At 32.9% G+C, this 23,325-nt stretch overlaps 1 protein-coding gene across 1 annotated transcript; it reads right to left on the bottom strand.

Annotated features, from left to right (window-relative positions):
- Positions 1-18,696: 18,696 nt before the first annotated feature.
- Positions 18,697-19,614, bottom strand: LOC123229097 (ethylene-responsive transcription factor ERF023-like). The gene has a single exon (XM_044654677.1). The coding sequence runs from the start codon at positions 19,492-19,494 to the stop codon at positions 18,949-18,951; it is 546 nt and encodes a 181-aa protein (XP_044510612.1). The 5' UTR covers positions 19,495-19,614; the 3' UTR covers positions 18,697-18,948.
- Between the last annotated feature and the right edge of the window lie 3,711 nt (positions 19,615-23,325).

The following is a 23,325-nucleotide window of genomic DNA, read 5'->3' as shown; positions in this document are numbered from 1 at the left end:
TTGATTGCATATTTTAATAACTTTAGGCTATTTGTTGTCTATTTGAAATAAGGTAAAAGAAAAACAAAACAAAACAAAATTATCATATCATATACACAAACTATTGTATTAAATACATACAACTAATGCAACAACATATATAAAATTGTTGTTTCAACCATTAAAATTATTGTTTTTGCAGTATTACGAACTACTGCATTAGCCAAATATTCATTGCTTAAAAATGACATAATCTGTTATTTAAAATTGTTGCTTAATTATCTTGATAATTGTTGTCTTACCTGAATAGCTGTTGCTTAAAAATGACATAATCCATTACTTACAATTGCTATAACCATCACTTAATATCCCTAATAACTGTTGTTGTATTTAAATAATCGTTGCTTGAAAATGAAATAATTTATTACTTAAAATAATTTATAATCATCACCTAATGTTCCTAATAACCACCATGTTTGGTAACCAAAATCGTTGCATTAGAGACTAAACAAACCACTAGCTTAGATTGAACCAAAATCATTGTATTTAAGTTACTGATGTAGCGGTTATTTTAATTGTGGCCTATTTCCTAATGTAGCAGAGACAGTTATAGAGGCTATGATTTCGTTGTTTAAAGTCTAAAGTCACAGTTTTATGGGCTTTTAATAATAAAAATCGACTGCTGCATTAAACCTTTTATGGCGTAGTGGGTGCATTTGTTAATATGCCAAATTATTTTTTTTTTCTATTTTTTTCTTGTAACTAGACTTGTCAATTGGTTCAGCCCCGCCTATAGCTTGACTCAAAACACGAAAAAATGGCATAGCCTAGAAGGGCACAACCCATTACTATAGTGAGTTATGTCAAGCTCGTAGGCTTTCCTTATTGTGTCGCAAGCCGACCCAGCCCAACTCACATACTATTCATGTAATAATTAAAAAATTAGTTATTTAAGTAATAATTATAATATAAAAAATTGTAAATATTTATAAGATATGAAAATTTTAGACTTCAAAAAAATGAGTTGAGTTCTTTGAATCAATTTCACATGTACGAAATAACCAAAATTTTAGTTTGATTGAAACATGGTATTGACCATTTATTTATAGTAAGTGAAAAAAGTGAGTGATTAGATGTGAGACTCTTTGCAAAGTACAAAAGTATAAATGCAAAAGTGTCCTACATATAAAAGAACACAATTGCTCACTCTCTTCACCTACTATAAATAAAGACTAAGCAAAATAAAAAATTTAATCAAACTCATGTTTTGGATTTCACATTGGTGAGAATGATCATGAAAACTCAATTAACCTATTATAAATAAGTCTATCTTCTTTTTAATCACAATTTCTAACATGTTTTTTTTTATTAGAAAACATAATTTTAAAGAATTATTTTTTATTAAAATTAATGGGTTAGTCCAGTAAAAACTAACGGGTTGCTCTGTTAAGTACCCGACCTAGCAAGACTCTATATTTATAGAGTTGTGTTGTGGGTCTTAAGGATTTTTTGGGTCAGCCTAACCCAAAGACCCACAACTGTGTGGGATTTTGGCCTAGCCCAATGGACCGTGCTGAAACGAACCTTGCCTAACCCGACTTAACCCACTAATGTCTCTACTTGTAACCATATGAATTTTAATGGTATACTAGTAGTTCAATAAAGCAAAAAGGAATTCTATTATTACAAAATCTTAAAAAATAGTATCATATGCACAATTTTATGCATAAATAATGATATGTCATCATATAATTAGATAATTTTAAATTAGAGATAAAATAACACCTAATCGCAAAGTTGTGAACATAGTTTTGCTATATCATAAATTTAAGGGACTATTTACAATTACTAAATTCTAAAATACATAATTGAACCAAATTTAAAAAAAAAATTAAACCACTCGGTTTGGTTTTGCTATGCATTTATTATGTAACATGGAAATAGAAATTTATATTCGTTTATGATTTATCAAGAGCAAGCCTATTATTTGTGCTCAATATGTGATAATTTTATCAAGAACCTATGTAGATATATTTTATAGTTGAATTTTGATACCTTCTTAATTAGAAAACACAAATAGATATTTGACATCTCATTAATACTTAGATCAATTTTGTTTCATCTTAATTTGAGAGACCAAACTCTCAAACCCGAAGGTTTCAATACTAGATCAGACTGATTGATTCAATCAAGAATCAGTTCCAAACCAAGTTTGGTTTATTCAAAACAATGATTTATTAGTTAGTTTGATTAAACTTGATTAAAACTAGTGAACTGATGGAAACCGCAAAAACTGGGTTTGACTTATTGCCAAAAAAAAAAACTTATTTCAAATAACAAATAATCCCTAATTTAAAATTCTAAAATTTGTTCCAACGCGACTCTATCTAATCTCCCAAGCGCAGCCACAACCGAAACACGCCGTTAACTTGTTCTCTATCTCATTAAACTTGTCTCGGTCCTTGCCCAACTCACCAGTAAGTCTTTTTCTTCCCAATTTGTTCATTATATGCAATTTTTTTATTGTTTACGTGAAATTGTTGTCTGCTCCTCTGCTTTCTATTAACTTTTGTTCATTATATGCAAGTGATTTTATATTGTTGTTCATATTGGTTTATACTGTATCATTAAAGGAGAAATTTTGTAATCCTGTTAAGCAAGATGGGGGTTGCCTTTTTAGAAGGAACTGTTGAGATTAAAAAAATATCACAAAAGATGGCTAGTGGAAGAAGAGTTGAATCCGGAGAGATCTGTCCATGCGATAGATCTTGAGATTTATTGAGTAGAAAATCAGGTCACGTCGAAAGGTAATCTCAACAGGTAATTTCAAACACTTTATAAATTCAGTTTGCATGATGATCCAAGTATTTATAAAACCTTGTAGTTTAATTTAGTATTTTATATCTTGTGCATAGATCTTGTGAATTTATGATTGATTTATTTTATTATATTCTTATGTAATAAATCTTATATGTGATATCAAAGAGGTACGCATAGGTTATTGAATCTAAAAAACTGAAATTGGAATTATACAGTTTGAAATTATGGTTTGATAATTCTGAATCAGGAATTAAAATTAAAAATTAAGGTTTTATGTATAAATTAGGGTTTGATTGAATTTTAACTAAGGTTCTCAATAAAAAAGAATTAGGGCTTGAAATTGAACAATGGAATTCTAAAATCAGAGTTCAAAAATCCCTTGTTTTGTTTTCTTTTCAAAGTTCAAATTTCACTCTATCTAAAATTAAGGTTTGAAATACAATTTTGTAATACCCTCAGGTATGTTTCAGGGGTATTTATGTCTTTTGACTCTATTTAGAGATATTTCCCATTTTAAATACATATATTTGTTTTACATGTATATGTGTGTTTATATATATATATATATATATATATATATATATATATATAAAGAAAAAGAAAAAGACAAAGAGAAAAAGACAAAGAGATAAGGCTTTATATATAAAGAGAAAGAGAAGACTTTTCCATCATTTCCGTCCATATTCTAGCAGCCACCATTCTTCATGCTTTTTCTTTGCTTTCTTGAAGAAAAAGGAAGGATTTGAAGGAGTTTGGAAGATAAGAAAGATAAGAAAAGGAAGTACTTGGAAGCTTTGGTAACCAAAGATCTCTTTCCTTTCCCTTTCATCTATGTTTATATGCATGTTATGTGAATATGTTAGTGTGTTTTGGTATTGATTTAAAGTTGTCTTGTTGATAAAGGAAGCAAAACAAAGAGGAGGAAGCCAACTTGCAAAGATTTGGCTTGAAACAAGGTAAGGGATATCATCCTTGATATGTGACATGTTTTAGGCTTTTGGTTCCTTGGATCTATCTTATAAATGATGATTTTGATGTTGAGGAATATTGTTTTGCCATTTGGGATGTCTATGTATGTGATTTTGTTCATGGCAGAAAGTTGCATAATATTTACAGTTTTTGCCACTGCGTTCGACCCATGTTTTGGCTGCCTTATTTGATGAATTATGAGTGCTATTATATCTTGTTGGAAAGCTCTTTAAATCCTCTTTCCAACTATGTATAGCTTGTATGAATTAGAGATCATTTGGACTGTTAAATATTGTATAAACCAAAAGGACTGCTTTACCAAATAAACAGAGGAGGCAGTTTTGCCACTGCTTTCATCTCACGTTTTGACTGTCTTATATAAGAATTTATGAGTGCTATTATATCTTGTTGGAAAGATCTTTGCATTATCTTTTCAGTGATATATAGCTTGTATGAATTGGGGATCATTTGGATTGTTAAATATTGCATGAACCACAAGGACTGCTTTATCAAATAAACAGAGGAGGCAGTTTTTGCCACTGATTTTATCTGCTGTTTTGACTGCCTGATTGAATGAATTATGAGTACTATTATAGCTTGTTAGAAAGCTCTTTGAATCCTCTTTTCAACGATATATAGTTTGTATGAATTAGGAACCGTTTGGACTGTGAAATTGTATGAAAAAGAAGGCTGCCCTGTCAAATGAACAGGGTTATGAACAGTATTTCACAGTTTGGAAAGGAAATGAAAGGAAAAAAAAAAAAAGAAGAGAAAAATAAAAGAAAGAAAAGCAAGAAAAGGTTGGGACTCAAGATTTAGGGGTTGTCCCAAGAGTAATGTCTGGTGAGTTATGAATAAATTTAAATGGAAGCAAAATTAGTAAGATATAAGACCCACATGCATGCTATAAACTATGAGGGGGCACTTTACACTACACTGCCCGCAGTAGGGCACGTCTGTAGTAGGATATGTCCATAGTAGGACATAGACCCCTAGTAAGGTCTGCTCGCAGTAGAGCATGCTCGCAGTATAGCTCAATTCAGATACAGAAATAGTGTAGTGAAAGAAAAAGAGCTTGAGCTTAGAAAAGTGTCAAATCTCTATAGTTAGCTTTCAGAAAGTATCAAATAAACACTAAATGAGACAAAGTATGACCCAAATAGTTAAGAGTGAACTAAATTATCCCCTCAATCTCTTATAGAGGTTAGGATGTGAGGTTGAGTCTCAAAAGTGAGTTAGAACAGGAAAAAAAAAAGATAGTTTACTTGATTTTTTCCCCTTACTAAGTGTTCTTATCACTCACTCCCTTTTCTTTCCTGATTGCAGGTACAAGTGATCAAGGTAGCTTCGAGGCAGGGTCAGGTCAGCGTAGGTAGATCCGACTGGAGCAGGTTATCTGTGGTTTATATTACATGCATACAGTGGCATGTTCTTGTCGATTTTTGACTTTTTGAGATTATGGTATAGTTGCATATGATTACTCTTTATTTTCAGATGCTTTCAGATGAGTTTTAATATGAGTATATACATCTTTTGTTCGCTTCCAGATTTTCAGTTTTCTTGGAATATTTCCTAAACACTTTTAATGATACGTTTATTTTAAAGTATTTTTAAAAAGAAAAAAAAATAGACGCTCCAAATATTAATTCGTAACATTTCTCCTTCGATGGATAGTACTTCTAGGGAGGGATGTTACAAGTTGGTATCAGAGCATGATTTTGGAACCCAAAAGATGTTTTCTAAAACAAAATGGAGTAATCAAAGTAACACAGAGATGGAATACCCTCTAACCACGTTGACCACCCTCGTAGCCGATCATTGTAAGTTAAGTTTTCATTTCTACCTGCTGAGTTTTATGAAACTAATATGTTCATTTTCAGGACTTATGAGTCAAACACCAGTAGACCCCTCTCAGAGGAGCTAGAGTGAAGGAGCAGCCCCTCAGGTACCTCAGGAGGCACTCAGTGCACATGATATGCGAGAGATTTTCAGAGAGATGATGAGAGAGCATAAAGGTGCTCCTACATAGGGAAGTAAGACAGCTCATACGCCGTCAATCCAGGGACATGATATGAGGGAGGTTACTTCAGCATCTACAGCAGCCCCAATAAGGACTTAGTTGCATCTTATTTTACACCTCCCTAGTATGCACCAACCTCAAAAATTTGATGGTGCAAGGGACCCAATAGCAGCTGAAGAGTGGTTGGAATCAGTAGAAAGTGTCATGGCCTTGTTTGACATGACTGACCAAGAAAGAGTGAGATATGCCACTTATCTTTTCAAGTCATAGGCAAGAATATGGTGGAACTTAGTCAGGGAGACAGTCAATGTCTCAGAAATGACATGGTCAGAGTTTAGGCGCCGATTTGAGGTAGAGTACAGAGGCACCGATGTTACTTGTATCAGGGCCCAAGAGTTTATCAATCTAGTGCAAGGGACAGACTTTGTAAAAGAATATTCCACAAAGTTTAATCAATTGTCCCAGTATGCCCCCAAGATAGCTAGCACAGAAATGGGGCGTATACAGAAGTTTGTGTATGGGCTAGATCTAAAGATAGCTCGAGATGTTATGATCGGGGCACAGCCACCTAGAACTTATACAGAAGCCATTGATAGAGCTTTGAGGGTAGAGGTTTTTGTTAGGAGGAGGTTTGGTCAGACCACAGGGCAAAAGGTTACACCTCCTTCTACCATGCCAGCTCCCCCGGTGAGTAGTGGTTTAGCTTCAGTACAGAGAGACCCTCCTCTAGAGTGAGACAGGAAAGGTAAACGACCTCTCCAGTTCAGAGGCATGAAAAAGAACTAGAAGAGTGGAAAGAAACAAAGAGGACTTGAGATACCAGCTTGCCAGAAACGTGGGAAACACCATAGAGGAGAGTGTTTGACAGGTTAGGCAGTTTGTTTCAGATGTTGTCAGCCTGGACATATTGCTTGTTTCTGTACAACTACCCCAACGAGAGTAGAGCAGCAGCAGCCTATAGAAGGGACTACAGCTAGAGTTTATACGATCACCCAAGACCCAGTAGAGGCTAACCCATCAGCAGTCACGGGTCAGATTCTCTATCTTGATACTCCTATTTATGTTTTAATTGATTGTGGGGCTACTCATTGTTTTATAGCCAAGAGTTTGCTTGAGAGGTTAAAGTTGCAACTCGTTAAAATAGCCTAAAGGATTATGATCGAATTGCCTGATAGGGGGTCAGTCATTAGTAAGATTATGCTACTAGGACAGAGTATTATGATTTAGGGTCGACAATTACTAGTGAACCTGATTATGTTCGAAATGCCAGATTTTGACATGATTTTAGGGATGAATTTTTTGGGGAGATACGGAGCTGAAATTGATTGTAAAAAGAAGAAAGTGAGATTTAACCTAGACTCTGGAGATCAATTCGAGTTCAGTGAGGGTCATATCTGGAGTTTGATGATCAGTATGTTAAAAGCTAGTAAAATGTTGAAAAATTTGTGTATAGGATATTTGGCTCATCTAGTGAGCAAGGTTAAGTTAAGCCCAACTATTGAGGAAACACTAGTGGTACGTGAGTTTCTAGATATGTTTTCAAGTGAGCTACCGAGATTAGCTCCCAAGAGAGAGATTGAGTTTAGTATAGAGTTGGCACCTGGCACAACACCTATTTCAAGAGCACCCTATTGAATAGCCCCTGTCGAGTTACAAGAATTGAAAAAGTAGCTTTAAAAGTTATTAGATCATGGTTTTATCAGACCAAGCCATTCCTCTTGGGGAGCTCCCATCCTATTTGTGAAAAAGAAAGACAGGTCTATGAGAATGTGTATTGATTACAGAGAGCTAAATAAAGCCACAGTTAAGAACAAGTACCCGTTACCCAGGATTGATGATTTATTTGATCAGTTGAAGGGATCCGTGGTCTTCTCCAAGATAGATTTGAGATTTGGTTATCACCAGGTGAGAGTGACAGAGAAAGATATACCCAAAACAGCTTTTCGAATGAGGTATGGCCATTTTGAGTTTATAGTGATGCTATTCGAATTGACAAATGCCCCTACAGTATTTATGGATTTGATGAACAGGGTATTTCACGATTGCCTGGATAAATTTATTGTGGTATTCATTGATGATATCTTAGTATATTCTTGCAGTCGAGAGGAGCATGAACAACACTTGAGGTTTACCCTCCAGAGATTGAGAGAGAAACAACTGTATGCCAAATTCTCGAAATGTGAATTTTGGCTAGATAGAGTTACCTTTTTGGGGCATGTGATTTCAGCAAAGGGTATATCCGTGAATCCCAATAAGATCGAGGCAATAGTTGAATGGCAGAGACCAAAGACAGTTAAAGAGGTTCGTAGTTTCCTGGGTTTGGTAGGGTATTATCGAAGGTTTGTGGAAGGATTTGCCAGATTAGCTAAACGTCTTACAACTCTCACAAAGAAAACAATGCCATTTCAGTGGTCAGAAGCCTGTGAGGCAAGCTTCCAAGAATTGAAAAGAAGATTGACTACTGCTCCGGTGTTAGCACTTCCAAAGAAGGGAGTTGAGTATGATTTATACACCGATGCCTCATACAATGGTTTAGGAGCAGTGTTGATGCAACAAGGCAAGGTGATAGCATATGCCTCAAGACAATTGAAAGAATTTGAAACTCGATACCCCACTCATGATTTGGAGTTAGTAGTGGTGGTTTTTGCTTTGAAAATTTGGAGACACTATTTGTATGGGGTAAAATGTAATATTTATACTGATCATAAGAGTCTCAAATATTTCTTCACTCAAAAGGAATTAAATATGAGGCAAAGGCGATGGCTCGAGCTAATAAAAGACTATGACTGTGATATTAAGTACCATCCAGGCAAGGCTAATATAGTTGTAGATGCCCTCAGTAGAATTGTGATGATAACACAATTGACAGTCCAAAGAGAAATTCAGAGAGAGATGGATCGAGAGCAGATTGAGCTTGTGATTGGGGCCCTCGCCAGGTTAGAGATTCAACCACTCTCATAGATAAAATTCGAGAGGCTCAGACACAAGATGAATGGTGTCAATAGAAAATTCAGAAGGTTCAAAAGGGTCTTAAGGAAAATTTTCAGATATCAAATGAAATTCTCAAATTCAGAGATCGAGTATATGTTCCCCAGATGATTGAATTGAGACAGAGAATTCTTACAGAGGCTTATAGTTCTCTTTACACTGCCCACCCTAGGGGTGTAAAGATGTATCAGGATTTAAAAAGACATTTTTGGTGGTCAAGCATGAAAAAGGATATAGGTGAGTTTGTTACTAGATGTCTCACCTGTCAGCAAATTAAGGCCGAACACCAGAGACCTGCAGGGTTACTTCAGCCTCAACCTATTCCAGAATGGAAATAGGAGCATATCTCTATGGACTTTGTTAGTGGACTCCCTAAAGTTCAGAATGGATGTAATGCTATCTGGGTGATTGTTGATAGATTGACTAAGTCAGCTCATTTCCTGTCCATCAAAGATACTACTACCATAGATCAACTAGGGAGATTATATGTTAGGGAGATTATTAGATTACATGGGGTACCCAAGACTATAGTATCTGATTGTGATACAAGATTTGTATCAGCTTTCTGGAAAAGTCTCCAAGATCTTTGGGTACTAATTTGACATTTAGTACAACTTATCATCCTTAGACAGATGGTCAGATGGAGAGGGTTAATCAGATTTTGGAAGATATGTTGAGAGCTTGTTGCCTAGATCATAAAGCCACATGGGTAGAAATGTTGTCATTGGTGGAGTTTGTTTACAATAATAGCTACCAGACGACTATTCAGATGGCACCTTATGAGGCATTATATAGTAGGAGGTGTCGTTCTCCTCTTCACTGGGATGAGATAGGAGAGAGAGATGTGTTATCCTAATCCCTTGGGCCCGAATTGACCTAGAAAATGATTGATGATGTCCAACTAATCAGGCAAAGAATAAAACAGGCTCAAGATCGATAGAAAAGCTATGTAGATCATCGACGTCGAGACTTGGAATTCAATGTAGGTGAATTTGTATTTGTAAAGGTTGCTCCATTCAAGCATTTGATGAGATTCGGAAAGAAGGGAAAGCTAGCTCCCAGATTTATTGGTCCATATGAGATACTTGAGAGAATAAGTGGCTTACAGATTAGCCTTACCAGCGAGTATGGACCGGATTCATGATGTATTTCATGTCTCATCATTAAAAAAATGTCTTGGTGATCATTCTCAGGTTGTGAATACAGAAGATATTAAGTTATCAGAAGACCTTAGTTATGAAGAAAAATCGATTCAGATACTTGACAAAAGAATTAAGCAACTAAGGAACCGATAGATTCCTCTAGTAAAAGTCTTGTGAAGAAGCCAGAAGTTAGAGGAGGCTACCTGGGAAATAGAGCAAACCATGAAGGATAAGTATCCAGAGTTGTTTTTGTGAATTCCGAGGATGGAATTCTTGTGAGGGGGGAAGAGTTGTAATACCCTCAGGTATGTTCCAGGGGTATTTATGTCTTTTGATTCTATTTAGAGATATTTCCCATTTTAAGTACATATATTTGTTTTACATGTATATATGTTTATATATATATATATACCTAAAGAAAAAGAAAAAAAAAAGAAAAGGAAAAAGACAAAGAGAAAAAGAGAAAGAGATAAGGCTTTCTATATAAAGAGAAAGAGAAGACTTTTCCATCATTTCCGTCCATATTCCGGCAGCCACCATTCTTCATGCTTTTTCTTTGCTTTCTTGAAGAAAAAGGAAGGATTTGAAGGAGTTTGGAAGATAAGAAAGAAAAGAAAAGAAAAGAAAAGAAAAGGAAGTACTTGGAAGCTTTGGTAACCAAAGATCTCCTTCCTTTCCCTTTCATCTATGTTTATATGCATGTTATGTGAATATGTTAATGTGTTTTGGTATTGATTTAAAGTTGTCTTGGTGATAAAGGAAGCAAAACAAAGAGGAGGAAGCCAACTTGCAAAGATTTGGCTTGAAATAAGGTAAGGGATATCATCCTTGATATGTGATATGTTTTAGGCTTTTGGTTCCTTGGATCTATCTTATAAATGATGATTTTGATGTTGAGGAATATTGTTTTGCCATTTGGGATGTCTATGTATGTGATTTTGTTCATGGCAAAAAGTTGCATAATATTTACAGTTTTTGCCACTGAGTTCATCCCATGTTTTGGCTGCCTTATTTGATGAATTATGAGTGCTATTATATTTTTTTGGAAATCTCTTTGAATCCTCTTTCCAACGATGTATAGCTTGTATGAATTAGAGATCATTTGGACTGTTAAATATTGTATAAACCAAAAGGACTGCTTTACCAAATAAACAGAGGAGGCAATTTTGCCACTGCTTTCATCTCACGTTTTGACTGTCTTATATAAGAATTTATGAGTGCTATTATATCTTGTTGGAAAGCTCTTTGAATTTTCTTTTCAGTGATATATAGCTTGTATGAATTGGAGATCATTTGGATTGTTAAATATTGCATGAACCACAAGGACTGCTTTATCAAATAAACAGAGGAGGCAGTTTTTGCCACTGACTTTATCTACTGTTTTGACTGCCTGATTTAATGAATTATGAGTACTATTATAGCTTGTTAGAAAGCTCTTTGAATCCTCTTTTCAACGATATATAGTTTGTATGAATTAGGAACCGTTTGGACTGTGAAAGTGTATAAAAACGAAGGCTGCCCTGTCAAATGAACAGGGTTATGAACAGTATTTCACTGTTTGGAAAGGAAAAGAAACAAAAGAAAGGAAAGGAAAAGAAAGGAAAGGAAAAGAAAAGAAAGGAAAGGAAACGAAAGGAAAGGAAAGGAAAAAAAAAAGAAGAGAAAAAGAAAAGAAGAGAAAAAGCAAGAAAAGGTTGGGATTCAAGATTTAGGGGTCGTCCCAAGAGTAATGTCTGGTGAGTTATGAATAAATTTAAATGGAAGCAAAATTAGTAAGATATAAGACTCACATGCATGCTATAAACTATGAGGGGGCACTTTACACTACACTGCCCGCAGTAGGGTACGTTCATAGTAGGACATAGACCCCTAGTAGGGTCTTCTCGCAGTAGAGGTCAATTCAGATTCAGAAATAGTGTAGTGAAAGAAAAAGAGCTTGAGCTTAGAAAAGTGTCAAATCCCTATAGTTAGCTTCCAGAAAGTATCAAATAGACACCAGATGGGACAAAGAGTGAACTAAATTACCCCTTCAATCTCTTATAGAGGTTAGGATGTGAGGTTGAGTCCAAAAAGTGAGTTAGAACAGGAAAAAAAAAAGATAGTTTACTTGATTCTTTCCCCTTACTGAGTGTTCTTATCACTTACTCCCTTTTCTTTCCTGATTGCAGATACAAGTGATCGAGGTAGCTGTGAGGCAGGGTCAGGATAGTGTAGGTAGATCCGGCTGGAGCAGGTTATCTCTGGTTTATATTACATGCATACAGTGGCATGTTCTTGTCGACTTTTGACTTTTTGAGATTATGGTACAGTTGCATATGATTACTCCCTGTTTTCAGATGCTTTCAAATGAGTTTTCATATGAGTATATATATCTTTTGTTCACTTCCAGATTTTCAGTTTTCTTGGAGTACTTCCTAAGCACTTTTAATGATACATTTATTTTAAAGTATTTTTAAAAAGAAAAAAAATAGACGCTCCGAATATTAATTCGTAACATTTCTCCTTCGATAGGTAGTACTTCTAGGGAGGGATGTTACAAATTTTCAAACTTAAAAAAAAAAGGGCCTCATGTGGTTGCCTTCTTGTCGTCATTTGAGGAGTAATCGGGCACGATTGAGCCACTTGTGGTGTCATTCATGTCATCACCATCCCTTAACATCAACCAGAAAAGCCAATAGATGTCAGAATTTGGAAGAAAAGCATCATTGATGCCACAGTTCTTTTTCTTTTATCGCGATTGCTTAGCACAACATTCAATGACCTAATCACCTAGAAACCTACCTGAGTGAGTTGCCAGTTGATTTCCTCTGTAGTAGAAATTGATTAGATGATCAGAAGTCGAGAATTTTTGCCATCGGCGCTACAAAATTGAACCTAGGGTTTATGTAAATCATGGGTCAAAATCGAGTTAGGGAAACTCAGATAACCGACCCAACAAATAATTCATTTTAAATTAACCAAGTTTAAGCCAAATCAGGTCAATGATTGGTGAACTTGACCCAATTCATCTTGACTACCCTGCCTAAGGTGCTTGAGGGTCATGCGTAGAGGGATGAAGGGTAGAACGTGCAAACCTGTGAATCCAATAGGTGCTTGTAGGCAGCACGTGAATGATCTTGGAAGCATGTGTAAGCGCATACATGCCTAATTGGAGCAGGTAAAAATGCATGAATTAGTCTGATGGCACATTGAAACACATATAAAAGTTCTAGGTGAGTGTGAGAGCACGTGATTGACATTGGTGGCACGTTTTGGGGTGTGTGGTATTAGGGTTATATAGTGTGTTATTGCATGTTGGCAATCGTTGGAGGCATCTATAGATTTATGGTGTATGTAGGTAACTTTTAAAGGCTTCTAAAAGCATTCCAATGTATGTAAATAGTGAATTATATCAAAAGACTACCTATCATAGTGTGTAATCAATTCCTAATAGGGGTATGTATGTGTGTGTGTGTCTACATAATGGCCCATTTGGACATATTAGTGTGTGTTAATGTCTTATGACAGTTGTAATACGGTTTTAAAGTTACTTGGGTACGTAAGTGCATATTAAAGTTTAATGATACATGTTAGAACTTATGAAAGGCAAACAACAATCCATGATCTGTATTAAGAACTTATGATTTCACATGAATGGCTAGTGATGACATTTAAGGACATACAAACATTTATAAGTCTCCATTTGAAAGTGAATTGACTTTTAGATTAAACTTTGTGGAGTAAAGTACTCTCTTATTATTAAGATTGATAAATTTAAGTATAAACTCTGACATGTGTGCTTAGGTTATCACATTAGGTCAAGTTTATTGTTCATTGGGTTAGATACAACAATTTTAAGAAAAAATTATCAGAGATAATAAAGTAACATGTCTAATGAAATCTTATTAAAGGCAATAATATTTAGTATCATGGAATATTTTGTAAGTTTTCATAATAGAAATCACCAAAGTGGTACATTGTTGAGGCTTATAAAATTTTCTTTTTAGTAATGATACATTTTTTGTTTTTAATATATAAGGTTAATTTTAGAAATACACTAGTCGTAAAGATCTTAATACATCCAAAAGTGGTTGGGCTTATTCAATTGACATGGGCTTTCATATTAAACAAAGGAGGAACGATGGTCTATGAAGTTTTATCTACCCAAAGATCATATTTCTTTTAAAAACCATATGTTTTGAAAACCCTTATATGACTTATATAATCTTGTCTTTGAAATCCTAATAGTATGTTATTTTTTTATACCCAAAGGTGATTTAATGATCATGCACCAAGAATCTCTATAAGGTGTCACTTATACAGTTTTAAAGCTACATTGATTATTGTCTAATACAAATTTATTGTAATACTTAATTAAGATTGACAGAGATAATTTGGAGTGGTATTTCATGAAATCTTAATTTTGACAGTATTATTTAGTCTTAGTACAAGTTATTGTAAGTTGTCAGAATATTTAATTGTCAAAGTAATACATTCATTGAAGCTTGTGAAATTTCTATATTTGGTGAAAGAGACAATTTTCAATTTGATATATATAATTTTCTGTCTAAAGGTGGTTATTATATGTTAAAATTGATGGTTGCATAAGGTGATTGTAGAATTATATTGGTTGTGAAAATTTCAATTCACCCAAAAGTGATTGTAATTTTTTAATTGGCATATAATTTTTTTTTTTTTGCGTGAAAGAAAGTAGTTCCTTAGGGGATTTATTAGCCCAAAGGTGATAGATTTCCAAAAGTCATTTGTTTTCTTTATTTGTAACCTTATGCTCAAAGGTCCTAATTGTATGTTCTATTCTCTGCCTAGAGGTGATTATATGATAATGCGCATGAAACCTTTGTGGATAGTAACTTGTAAGGTTTTGAAGTTATTTATTACCAATGATATTGCGTATTGCATCTCATCTTTAATAAAATCCATTGTTGTGAACAATAATAACAATAATATCACAATAGATGTTTTAACTAACTTTAACTTTAAAGAGTTAAAGATAAGATATTGAATTTGCATTATTAATTAAGGATCTTTATATTAAGAATCTCTATATTGAATTAAAAGATCTCTATATTGGGTGGAAGAAATCCTTCAGATTAAGGTTGTTTGTCGTAAAAAATCTTTTATCAACTATCTCATTAGAGGTTTACCTTAAAACATAAGTGTTAAAAATGTTCTCACTAAGCTTAGCTAAAGATACGAAAATATTAGAATTGCTAGTTTAGCGAATGATATGACTTAGACAAGGTATGTTAGTCCTAAAGAAGTCAATTAGCAATGAGTTTCTTATAATAAATTTTGTTGCTCAATTAAGGCACAATTATAGAGGAAAAAAGCAACAATAAGAAAACTAGTTTTGTTGCGCAAATAAAGTTAAAAGTTTTTTATGTTAAATTGCTCAATAAAGGGAGGCTAAATAAGTGGAAGTCTATATTTAGGATTGAAATTATGTAGACATTAAAGTTATCAATATGGGTATAACGAAGATTTTACCAAGATTTTGAGACTTCAAAATGACATCGCTATAAAACTCAATTATGACCATAAAGATATAATGATAAAGAAACTTGACTAAATAGCCATGGGGTAAAGTAGTTAAGGTGGTATAGTATTTTCTAAATGAATTTCTTTGTAAACCTATATCAAAGATCTATTTTAGGTCTTTGGATATGAAAAGATCTAGCCTAATACATTTTTAGTTAGCAGATGTTTCGCTTAAATATAGATCTATAATCCTATTAAGAAAATGAAGATTAGTTTATTGTTATATCATTGGCCATATAGAGTATTTCAAAAGATATAATATGTATTACCCCTCTTAAGGTACCATAGTGATTGACCTCCAATTCTTGAAATGTCATAAGGTTTGATAATGTCATAGCTAACTCAATAGTGGAACTCAATAAAGTTTATAAAGTCTAATAAAATTTGACATCACCTTAGAGGTATTTCGACCAAAGAATTGATCACTAATCACATAGTAGATGAGCCAAATACAATTGATGAATGTATGAAAATTCTAACGAGCAAATTTATTATAAAAGAATGATTTACTATCATTAAAAATTTGTTTTATGTGTATCTCAATAAAAGAGATTTTATTATTAGTCAAACTATTATTCAAAAGCCTCTATGAATTATCAATTTGAAAGGTAGTTTTAAAGTCATAAGAAAAAATAAATTCTGTGATTGATAATTAAACATAAGACCCTATGACATTGAAGCTCATTCGGATTAGAGCTATAATAAGTGAATGTCAAAGTTATTTTTCTGAATGAAAGCCTTAGTAAGAGAGTCTATATAGTGCAATCAATTTCATCAAACGCATAAGGGATGAAGCTTTTAGTATGTGGTCTTAAGAAGTCTATCTATGGATAAAATAGACTTCTTGACAATGATGTCTTAGTTTAAAGAAAAATTTTACTTCTCATGATCTTATAGAGAATAAATTAGATCAATATAGAAATATGAAGATCAGTAGGAGCGAATTTCTCTTCATAGTATGATTCAATATATTGGCAATAGTGATATTAACATCAAGTTAGTTTTTTCAAGACTTGTGATGTGAAGGATCTTGAAGATACATCATTTGTTCTTGATATTTAGATCCACTGTGAAAAGACTTTTGGATTTAGTGGGTTATCTCAAACGCATACTTAAAGTGTGCGCATAAAATGCTCAATATAAAGAATTGTAGGGTAAGCAATGTGCCTATTGTGAAATGAGATAAGTTCAACATCAAACATTGAGTAAAAAATGAGATTGAATGGGAATCCATGTGAAATCTCTTATAATGGTGTTATTTAAAGCTTGATGAATGCATAAGTAACTTTTGCATTTAAGGTTCTCAATTTATGCTTTTCAAATTCAAGTTTTGATTATTGGATTGTAGTTTAAAAGGTAATAAAATACTTGTAAAATATTAAGATTCGTTGGTTGTAAAGATACACTAAAGTTTATTTTGGATAAAAGTACTAAATAGTCATCAGTTACAACATCAACTATAGACATTCAATTTGTAGTTTACCATGGGATAACTTCTCAGACGTGTGGTTGATGAATTTCTTGGTTGAACTATTGGAAAGATTTTATTTACTAAGATAGTAGTACATTTAGGTAAAACAACCCTAGTAAATTAAGACATTCAAAATAAAATATATTACAGTGTGAAACCTTATAAAGAAATGAGACATTAAGTTAAAATATAAAATACAAAATTAATAAAAATTTAAACCCCTAACCGAAGAAATAAAACCTATACCCTATAAAGTCATGCTGAAAATATAAGAGTATTTACGATTTTTTGATATCTATGGTTAATGAGAGTTTTATTATCATTATTTTTATTGATATGTTTTGTTACTTATATTTATTTATTTATTGAGCATGATCGTATTAACATAATTATTTGTCTATGAATTCATGCGCATATATATAGTTAAGGTATAACATGTCTCAAAATAAAGTTTCTCTTTAGTATGACAGTTGTATGTGTATGTTTTACAAGTCTCGAACAAGATTGAAACATATAAACTTCATTAGAAGCAAAACGATTTCTCTTATTTCTTTTGAAACATAAGATTATAGAAAAATTATAAAGAAGATTGACAAAAACATAGCATATGTTGTGATCACTTTGTTAGATGTTATTTTTACCACACTTCCATATTTAATCTGTATTGATTTGATTATTAATAATTATGATCGAAGACAATCTTATGTTAATAGAGGACATAAATAATGTTTTAGTTTATTATTAAAGATCTTATTAATTGAAGTGTTTATTAAAGTGTAATTTATGTTTATACTATTTTTTTTTAAATAATAGTTATTTAAAATTAAAAATGTTAATTACCGGAGAGTCAAAAATTATTTTTCTCTTAATATAAAAATAAAAATAATTAATTTTACCGGAGTGAAAAAATGTTAAAAATTTTCTAATATGAGTTAACATTAATTATGATTTTAATTTAATAAAATCGGATAATTGAATACTCCAAATGTCAATTTACAGATAGAGTAGAGTGATCAATAAGAATAAATTTAATGCATTTAAAAATTACAATATGAGTTAACATTAATTACGATTTTAATCTCAACTGCAATGAGTTGGACAAATTTGTCATAACTTGTTCTTAATAAATTTTATAAAATCTATGTTTAAAATATGTATTTATTGGGATAATAAATTAACATGAATTAATATGATCAACATCATAACTATGGACGTTAAAAAATCACTTTATATCTAAATTGCTCTTTGCATTAATTTTGCACAGATAGTAAAATCCATCATCAAATCTTCACCATCACTGTCATAACTTACCTTGAGTGAACTAATAATAGCGCTTTTTTCAATTGAGTCCCAGGCCAGTCCGACCCACTTTGCTTGCTTCTCTAGGTGTAGAACTCCCAAGGTCAGGCACTTGGCAGAGCCTCTCTCCCTACCGATGTGACTGAAGACCACATATCAATTAGTTCTCGTGCTTCGTAACGAAAATATCCTCTTCCAAGTTCATTCCTGCCCTTTGGGATATTTTTTAATGAATCGAAAGACTCAATCTTCCCAAACCGGAAGTACATAGTTTTAATTTAATGAAGCTGCTTTCTTTCCCTCGTTGGTACATTAGCAACATGAATTGATGCAAATAAAATACAATTTAATTTGAATTTATAACTTATCTAGGATCCTAAAATATTGCATATTGAGTTTTTGAAAACCAAACCAAATAAAATTGACATATGCAAGCAAACCCCTAAACAGTACCTAGTCAATAATTAATATAATACAACATGTACCTTAGCTTAATAATGCCCATTATACATAAAATCTGTATACATGGTCAACTTTACCACTTGATATTACAAGTATACATGAAAACTTATCCCATATCTTAATACAAAATATCAATATCAATCATATTATATAATGTTATCGAATTCGATATAAACACAAAATTAAATTTGAAAACACTATCAAATCCATATTTTCTCCAGATATATATTTATATTTATATATACATATGGAGCTAGAACCTAATAAAAAAAGCCCTCCTCATAATAAAAGCCTTCTAAAGAAGAGCCCAACAAAATCTCATTCTCCCAATCCATTAAACTGTGGAACTCCTCAACAACCGAGTCAAACCTCATTTGACTCACCTCAGAACGCATCTTCACTTCCTCAAACGACGCCGTTTCTACACACTCCCACCAGTCATCACCCTCCGACCCACAACATTCATTCTCCACCCGACTCGCACTCACTTCCTGAACAGCCGCTTTGGCCGCCGCCACCTGAATATCCCTCCTCGAACAGGATTCAGGTCTGGGCAACGACTCAACCAAGTCAGGGAAGTTCAAACTCGCAGCGTTTCCCTTCAGGAAAAAAGCCGCGGAGTCATAAGCCCGGGCAGCCATCTCCGCTGACCCGAATGATCCAAGCCATATTCGGGTCTTCTGACCCGGAAGCCTTATCTCAGAAACGTAGCTGCCCCATCTCCGTTTACGAACTCCACGAAATTGGGTGTCGTTTTGGCGGGTCCTTTTTCTGGATTCGGGTTTCGTTTGCTGTTTTAAAGGCATGAAAATGAGAATGATAGTCTAGTCTAGTAAGTGTTTGAAGAAGGTGTTGGCTGAGTGTTATTGTGAAGAGGGTTTGTGATATAAGGTGGAGAATGTTTTTGGGATGTGAAGAGAAGATAGCTGGCAAGATTACTATAATAAAGATTTATGAATTGAAAAGGACAATTTCAAGTACAATGTGAACGAGACAAGTTAATCAAAGGTATGTAAATAACGATTTTATCCTTCACTAATTTTTTCATATAACGTACACTGACAGTGAAGCAAACTTAATATACCTTGAAATTTGATTAGAAATAATGTAGGGATAATATGGTCATGTTACAGTAAATATGATAAGGATATATGAAAGATGCATGAATGACAATCACATCAATAATGAAACGCGTAATCCCAGCTGTATTATTTTGTAAGTTAATAAAATATAAAAACTATAAATAAGATGCAAAAATTGGGATGAGATCTGCCACTTCTCGAACCTGTTTCATCATAATCAGCACAAACATGTTGACTCTTTAATTCGTCCTCACAAGTCCACAGTTACACGAAATACCATGTACAAAAATCCTTATCGCATTCAATCTGTTTGCCATTTTGCCTCTTTCATAGAAGCTTCATTGTGACTTGGTTTGACCGTAACTCAATACTGGATAAAGAGGTAACGGTACTCCAACAACTTTAATATAATTTAGGCAAAAGATTTATTCCCACCCAGATGTGTTCCATTCTTAAATTAATATTTATTAAATATTAAAAAATAAATATTTATTTTTATATGATTAAAATTAATAGAATCAATTAATATTATTTATTTTTTAAAATTTTAAAAATTAATAATATTTCTTAATATTAAATTTTAAAATATTATATTTTTTCTTTTTAAAGATTCTTTTTTTTTCCTCCATCCTTTTTTTTATGTTGTCTTTAGTGGGTTTTTCTCTCCCTCCCCATTTTTCAACGTCGTCTCCATACGAATCATCTTCGTCAATATTCATTTAGACACAATACCAAAAAAGGGGAGAAAAAGAGAAATTGGTTAGAGACAATGTCTAAAAAGGGAAAGAGAGAAGAAAGAAATCCTAGAGGAAAATGTAATATTTTAAAGTTTAATATTGAGAAAAATTATTAGTTTTTTAAATCTAAGAGGAAATAGATAATATTTAATTATTATTAATATATTAATGAGTTAAATGATAATTTTATCTCTAGAATTTAACTATAACTATTAATTTTAATAGAACATGGATGAATATTTAAATTTTTAATATTTAATGTGTATTAATTTAGTGATACAACAAACCTTGGGTGGGAATAAGTCTTTTAGCCTATAATTTATTTAAGAATGATTACATCTCCCCACTAGGAGTTGGCCTTCACAATTTTTCTTTTTAGAAAAATCAAACTTGGTGAAAGAGAATGTGATAGAGTATCACAAAATTAAATCATCATAAAACTATTAGCTATTTTACTTTTTAAATTTACAGTATCAACAATTTTAAAAATCTATATATCATATTTTCATTAATAACTTATTCTTCTGTTTTTCTTTCACTTTTATCCTCTTCTTTCTTTCACCACTAGGAATTTCATTTGACTTGAATTCCACTGATATTTTTTCAACTTCATATGATGTCTATTCGATTTCTTGCATCTTATCCTATTGATCTCACACTAAACACTCGAAGTTGAAACAATAATGTTGACTTCCACAGGCACTGATTTCACTTTTTTTTCTTTTGGATGAAGTTGACATCGATTTTGGCATGTCATCCAATTTTCATACTCATTGATCTTCCCTTTTTTGCTTTATTCAGTGTCAACTCCACCAACGCTAGAAGTAGAAAGTGTTGGACCCCTAGACATCTTCATGATGATAAAAACATATGTTAGAATTTCTAACAAGTCTATATAATGTGTTAGAACATTACAAAGATGGACAAATTGTGAAAAATGTAAGAATTGAAAGATGAACGATCGATACTCGTGTATGAACGACCAAGAGAAGGCTAAATTCTTCTTAGTAGCCAACTTGTGCATTGCTTGTTCATAAGGTCGTTCACTCCTTTGGAATTTTGGAATAATTTCATTTGGCATGTATTAACTAGTACAAAGAGAGCGCAGATTGTTCCAAACAAAGTTTAGGTACAAAACGAGTTGTTTACTTGGTATAATGATCGATTGCTCTAAGTCAACAAAGTCAAAGTCAAAGAATAGAGCAACCAAAGTCAATGACAATGTCTATACCGTTTATGTAGACATCTAGACCATTCAAATTGCAAAATTTGCTAGTCATTCATCAACTTGCTTGCTCCTTCGTTCATGCTTCTAGAATTTTGAAGAATTAGAGATTAAGGCTATGAATGACCGGTACATTCAAATGTACCGATTAGTACCTAGCAACAAGAGCATTTATTGTCAACCATTGGCAACTCTGACCGAGATTAACCATACATCGAATTTGTTAGTACCAACTATTCCTCTGAGGTATCAGCTGTTCATGAGCTATTTTTCAAAGAAAAACTTCTTTCTTCATTTTCAACAGGACAATTTTTAAAAATAATAACTCTATTCCATTTTAAGTAGTATTTTTACTATAAAAAAAAAAACAAACAAGAATCAAGTGAAGAAGGGTTAGAAATTGTTGAACATACTTACATACTCATTCTTCTTTCTATCACTCTCATAACGCTTACATTGAAATTCTTTGAGAGACCAAGTGTTCTTATTTCGCATTCTCAACCCTAAAGAGGCAATTTAATACTCAATCTCACTTGTAATCAAACTCTTGAGGGCGTAATCTTGAAGGACTAGTGTATTAAGCACAACCTTAGACAAACAACATGTAAAAATCATTCAAGAGATAGTGAACTCTAAGATAGTTGACTTGGAAAAGTGAATTTAGGAGGCTTACAAGAGAAAGTTCTAAACCACTATAACTTGAGCTATTCTAAACTCTATTCCTTACACTTGCTTTTATTAATTGTGTTGTCTACTTGTATTGAATTAGTTGTGTTCATTTATTTTGGCTTTAATTGTTTTCATCTTGAATCAATTAAAGGTGCTTTAAAAGAGTACAAATTTTTTAAAGAACCTATTCACCCCCATCTAGGTTCCTTTTAGTAATTCAAAAAGGTTTTACAATTGATATCAGACCTTGGGCTCTAGTTTTTTTTTTTTTTTTAAATTTAATGATTTTTATAGTCAAATGAGATTTTCAAACTGGCTAGTACCTTTACACCCATTTTTGTCAAAGGGCATTACACCACTAGACCTCGTTTTGTGGAACAAATTATACCTAATAGAAAATTAGAATAGGCTTCCTGTCAGGTTCACTAATTTTAAATTGTGGAGAATCATTGAACATGGGACTTAGTGCCAATGGACCATAAGACATATGAACCCAAAAAAGAAATAGATTTTAATGATAAAACTGAGAAGATAATGAGCTTAAATGCTAAATCTATTAACATCTTGCTTTGTGCTCTTAATGATACAAAATTTAATAAGGCATCAACTTGTGAGCCCACAAAAGAAGTTTGGATTATGTTCTAAACCACACATGAAGGGATAAGTCAAGTCAAAGAGTCAAAGATTGAACTTCTCTTTCGGGAATACGAGCTATCTGAAATGAAGTCTAGAGAGAACATAACCAATATGTACAAGAGATTTTCCAACCTAGTTAACCCAAAGGACTTGAAAAAGGGTTTGAGATGATTGAACTAGTAAAGAAAATCCTAAGATCTTTATTAGATTCTTGGACTATGAAAGTGACAGCAATTGAGGAGTCTAAGGACCTTAGCAAGATGGGAATGAATGAGCTCATAAAAAGTC

Source organism: Mangifera indica, chromosome 11 (genome assembly GCF_011075055.1).
Source record: "Mangifera indica cultivar Alphonso chromosome 11, CATAS_Mindica_2.1, whole genome shotgun sequence".
Lineage (NCBI taxonomy): Eukaryota > Viridiplantae > Streptophyta > Magnoliopsida > Sapindales > Anacardiaceae > Mangifera > Mangifera indica.
The sequence above is the reverse complement of the archived record's forward strand: the minus strand, read 5'-3'. Positions and strand labels throughout refer to the sequence as shown.